Here is a 5,270-nt window from a genome sequence, read left to right on the forward strand (position 1 = left end):
CCGGGGAACTGGGAAACAGAAGCCAAGCGGGCAGACACACAGCCGCCTCTCCGGCCCATACCCGGGTGCAGACAGGATCCCCACCAGACTGTGAGCCCTCCCATGTTCCCGGCACGCCCGCCCAGCACAAGGCAGGGGTTCAGTTAAGTGTTTGCTGAGCCCAGTGCAGCAGACCACGTCTTTAGCCGACGTCTCTGATTCAGGGTCCATCTGAGACGCCTCAAGAGAGGCATAATCCAGCCCCTCGTCAAGTCAGGCCTGCACAGCAGCCAGCTGGCCAAAGCCGCCCTAGCCAAGGACCAGGCCACACAGGAATTCCTCCTTCCCGCTCCCATGCCAGAGGAAGCAACCTCACCTTATCTCCAAGGAATGATGGGAAAACCAGCCGAATCTCCATTCATTGCCAGAAACTGGCTCTCAAAAGAAGCAGGTGGCAAAAGAAGGGGCAGGGATGGCCACCCTACTATAGTTTGTTCTGTTTCTGCATTAGATTGTTTGCTTTCAGAATGGGGCAGTCTCTCTGAATGGGCTCCTGTCCAAAGGCCAGACAGCAATGTGCCCCTAGTAGGTGCTCAGCAAACCCCAGCCCCTTCCCTGGTTCCCTTCTGCAGTGACATGCAATGGTGATGGGGTTAGGAGACCACCCAAGGGACCCAGGACACCCTGATATCTTCAGACTCCAGGACACACCCCTGAGAGGAGAGGCGTCCTCCAGGTGGACACGACACCAATGCCATTGGCAAGAATGCCCTGCATTTCTGAAACATTCACACTCAGGCCGGCGTTTTCAATAGGATACATTATGTACACAAAGATCATTTCACAGAAGCACCCTTGACTTAACAAACATCTCACACAGGATAGAGACGCTTATGAGGTCTCCGCGGTCTCAAAGGTCTTTTCCACAACACCCACCAGGCTGGCCGCCCCTGTGAGGGACTCGCACTTACCAACAGCTATTCCAGGTGGGCCTCCAACCATGCCCCCGGCGAAGGCCATGGCCCCTGTGACCAGGGCGCCCTTCCCAGAGTGCTTGATGGCCGCCTTCATCTTCCTCTCCTCAGAGATGGAGCAGAGCAGCTTCATGACGTCTCCTACCAGGATGGGCTTCTTGGCACGCCTCAAAAGAAGCATTTCAGAGGGAGACATTCAATGGGTGTCAGAGTATTTCCATCCAAATGTTACTCTCCCAGAGTTTTGAGGAAGAGTCCTCATGTTTCAGTAGAGAACAGTAGCTCCACCGGAGGCATGACAGGACTCCATCATGTGAAATGTTGTCACAGACAAAGCAGGGTAGCATTTAGTTAATAAGCAAACAGAATAGCAGAATGGGTGAAAGGCCTTCCCTGCCCGCTGCGTAACTCCTGACTTATGACAGATCACGGAGCAACCCCAGCCGCAGACCCCACCGGTTCCTCACAAGGGAGGCAAGTCTGCCTGTCTTGCATCAGCGGCCCTCCTGCTGGCTCCTGGTGGGCAAAGCCGGGCAGGGTGCAGAGGGTCCCGGCCTGTGACTTTTTTTTCTTCAAATCATTCTCCAAGAAGACTGTATCAGCACGTATTTTCTCCAGTGCTCTGTGTGTGCGTGGGTGTGTAGTTTTCCTGTGGCCCTGCCAGTCATGGGTTTTATCTTTTGTATTTATTTTTACCAATTAATAGTTATGTAACAGGTACTGCCTAGATATTATCCTGATATTTGCTTAAGTGCAAATGAGAATGAGTAATGTCCTTCCCTTAAAACTCATACAAATTAAGTAAATAGCCGCCTCCTCTCAAGTTTAGAGAAACACTCTTCAGCCCCTTCTGTGTGTCAGCATTTGGGGATCCACAGCAGCCCCGAGGCTGCAATCCAGCCAGCCCAAGCCTCACCTCCTGACCCACGGTTATGAAATAGTCCGAGAAGCCTCCTCCAGCTAATAAAGCCATTTATCTCCTCCCAACAAACTGAAAATGCATCAGACAGTCCCCTTTCCCTGTGTGGTTTAGAGGAATCCTGGCATTTCTTAATTGCCATATGTTGATTGCTCAGGATTGAGACACATTCTGGTTTAATGCAAAAAGATTGCAGGAGACACGGCTGATGTTCTTCTGTTCATGGCTTATTAAAACCTCAGGAAGACCCTACCGCCCTCCCAAGGGGAACTCATAGAAGGGCATGCTGGAGGAGCCATGTCCCTGCGTCAGGTGACCCAAGGAGGCTGGGAGGTAAACTGACAGAGGCTGCACCTACTTGACCACTAGATGGCACCTCTCAATAACTAATGGGGAGAGGACCGCTTCCTTCCCAGCCTCCAGCCCCAGACTTAGCCTCCCCACCACGCACTGCAGTAAGCTCCAGTCATGTTTACTTCCAAGCCAGACATCTCAAAAAAAAAAAAAAAAAAAGGCAGGAAAATAAGAAAGTTCATTCTAGCTAAAAATACACCATCTGCCTGTGAAAAATCTTGCTCGGCGCTGTCATGTCAACACCCAGAGCAGGTTAATAACCGGCCCAGAACAGATGGCTTCTTTTTATAGTTACTGGGTCCCCCCACCAAGGCTTGCTCCTCAGCTGCCTCCTCACCCTGCTGGCGGACCCCTAGCACTTCCTGGCCACCCCGCTGCCACCGTCCAGCCAGCTACCGCCCTGCCAGAAGTAGGGGGCCAGCCCACTGCCAGCCCTCTGCTCAGGCCCAGGACCGGGGGGCTTTCAACACCACCTGGGAAGATGACCACCAAGAGGCACCCCAGCCCTGTCAGTCCCACTGTCAAGGAAAAACTAATCAGGCCAAGATGTCGATAATCTCTCAACAAATAAATAAAGGTTTAAGACACTTATTATCCTATTTCTGGGTGAGGATGCAGTGAGATGTGCACCCCCAAGCCCTGTTGTGGGGAGAGCAGATTATTAACACTGACTGTCTAGAAAAAATGTCAGCTGAATATAACAGCTTTAAAAAATATTGCATACTGGGGAGCCTGGGTGGCTCAGTCCGTTGAGTGTCCGACTTTGGCTCAGGTCATGATCTCTGGGTTTTTGAGTTTGAGCCCCGCTTTGGACTCTGTGCTGACAGCTCAGAGCCTGGAGTCTTCTTCAGATTCTGTGTCTCCCTCTCTCTCTGCCCCTCCCCTGCTAGTACTCGGTCTCTGTCTGTCTCAAAAATAAATAAACATTTAAAAATTTTTAAAAAGTATATTGCATACTTTAAAAACTTTTTTTGAGAGAGTATGGATGAATAAGCAGGGGAGCAGCAAAGAGAGAGAGAGAGAGAGAGAGAGAGAGAGAGAGAGAGAGAGACAATCCCAAGCAGAATCAACGCTCAGTGCGGAGCCAGATGCAGAGCTCAGTCCCACAACCCTAGGATCATAACCTGAGCCAAAATCAAGAGATAGACACGCAACTGACTGAGTCACTTAGGCAACCCTATTGCATACTTTTTAGTACACTAATTTCACTTTGTGGAATCTGAGAGACTATCATAAATGTAAAATACAAAAAGAATGTTAACACAAAAATGTTTGCTGTAGCAATGAAAACCACACCAGGGATATGGTTAAGTGTGAAGGAATATTATACAGCCATTACACATATTTACAAGGAATTTTACAAATGTTACTTAATGGTAATTGATAAAGTGCTCAAAGAGGCCTAAGTAGTAAGAATGCAAATATGCCGGAAATATGCACACATAGCATTAAAAGGTTTGCATGAAACACCCCAAATTTGTGGAGGGTGATATTTTAAGGGGCATCTGAGTTGTTCAGTCAGTTAAGCATCTTTTCTTTTTTGATGTTAATTTATTTTTGCAAGAGAGAGACAGAGCATGAGCACAGGAGGGGCAGAGAGAGAGAGAGAGAGAGACACAGAATCTAAATCAGGCTCCAGGTTCTGAGCTCTCAGCACAGAGCCTAACATGGGGCTCGAATTCACAAGCTATGAGATAATGACCTGAGCCAAAGTCAAATGACTTTGGGCCACCCAGGCGCCCCATGAGCATCTGACCCTTGATTTCATGATCTCCTAGGTTCCTGGGATCAAGTCCCACATCAGGCTCTGTGCTGACACCTCAGATGGGGAGAGTAGGGTGAGAGCACAGGTGTGCCTAGTGGGAGAAGGACTGGGTGCCTTGATGTTGTGGCTTCACTCAAGATGCCGACTGCCCTTCTGTAGGGCCACTCGGAAGTCACTGGTCAGGGAAGGGGCACATGAGGGAAATGTGATTCCCTCATGGGCCAGCACCCAGGTCCTGAGACCCGGGGCCCCAAGGGAGGAACTGATCCTATAACAGGTGCTTAGGACAGGTGTCCTCATATAGGTGCTTTGACCAGGACTCCTTCCCAGGTGAGGAGGCGGAGCATGAGGGCCTTCACCACACTCCTGTGTGAGTAAGAGTGGACCCAGAGAGCTGTCACCAATGTCACTCTTCACCAACCTCCCAACCAAAGGGTGGTCAGTGCATATTAGCGCACATGACCCCAAAACACAACGTCTTCATAAATCATTTCCAGAACATGATAGAGCATAGCAGTAGCCTCTCCGGCAGATTTCATTCCATCTAAGGTAATACACTGATGTGAGGCTTTCCCAACCCCCGGTCCCCTTCTGTGAGTCTGCATCATGTGCCTGAGACTCCCGCATCCCAGGAGGAACGACCTAGTCATCGTACTGGACTTCAGCCTGGAGCTCCTTGGTGACATAGTTCACCAGCATGGCCAGCAGCTGCTGCTTCAGGGCCTCACTGCCCATGACCAGTGTGGTCAGCTGCACGGCGTCCATCCAATCAAGGTGCCCGATGATGGTGGTGACTTGATTAAAGAGCTTCCGTTGCTCTGCAGGCGGCAGCTCCATTATGATCTGCGGAATTGGCTTAAACTGTCCACTTGTCATCCATGCACCTAATATACCCCCGACGACACCCCCTGGAAAACAAGGGGAGCTTCAATTAGTCGGGCTGTATCTGTGAATGATGGCCTCAGGACCTCACAGAGAGCACGTCCACCACCGTGACAAGTAGGCACATTCCGGGCAGGCCGGAACGGGCTCGGCTCCGCTTCTGCTCTACCCCACGGTGCGGGGGGCAGAGATGTATGCGGCCTTCAGTCCATTTGGCTCAGATAATTGACACCCAAGCATGCCCTTCCTGAGGCCCTGCACAAAGCATCTCCCACCTCACAGCCGTGCTAACTAAAATCTTTCCCAGGGGCTGACGGTTCCCAGGCTCCCCCCAGAAATCTCTCTCATCTTGAAGGAGAGAGCTGGGAAGCAAGCGCATTTCAAGGAGAATCCTCTC

The 5,270-nt window shown here is 50.7% G+C and overlaps 2 protein-coding genes across 3 annotated transcripts in view; both read right to left on the reverse strand.

The window, feature by feature from the left end:
• The window catches only part of LOC115280238 (protein C19orf12 homolog), a 3,240-nt gene extending 870 nt beyond the window's left edge, over positions 1–2,370 (reverse strand). Inside the window, exon 1 of the mRNA XM_029925000.1 lies at positions 951–2,370. Coding sequence (XP_029780860.1) covers positions 951–1,149 — 199 coding nt within the window. The 5' untranslated portion in view covers positions 1,150–2,370. The remainder of the gene's footprint in view (positions 1–950) is intronic.
• The window catches only part of LOC115280239 (protein C19orf12 homolog), a 15,255-nt gene that overhangs the window by 870 nt on the left and 9,115 nt on the right, over positions 1–5,270 (reverse strand). The window contains exon 3 of one of the 2 annotated variants that reach the window (XM_029925002.1): positions 4,652–4,899. In XM_029925002.1, coding sequence (XP_029780862.1) covers positions 4,652–4,899 — 248 coding nt within the window. Of the gene's footprint in view, positions 1–4,495; positions 4,900–5,270 lie in introns of those variants that run through there. The other variant, XM_029925001.1, reaches the window with a different exon arrangement.

Source organism: Suricata suricatta, chromosome 16 (genome assembly GCF_006229205.1).
Source record: "Suricata suricatta isolate VVHF042 chromosome 16, meerkat_22Aug2017_6uvM2_HiC, whole genome shotgun sequence".
Taxonomy (NCBI): Eukaryota; Metazoa; Chordata; class Mammalia; order Carnivora; family Herpestidae; genus Suricata; species Suricata suricatta.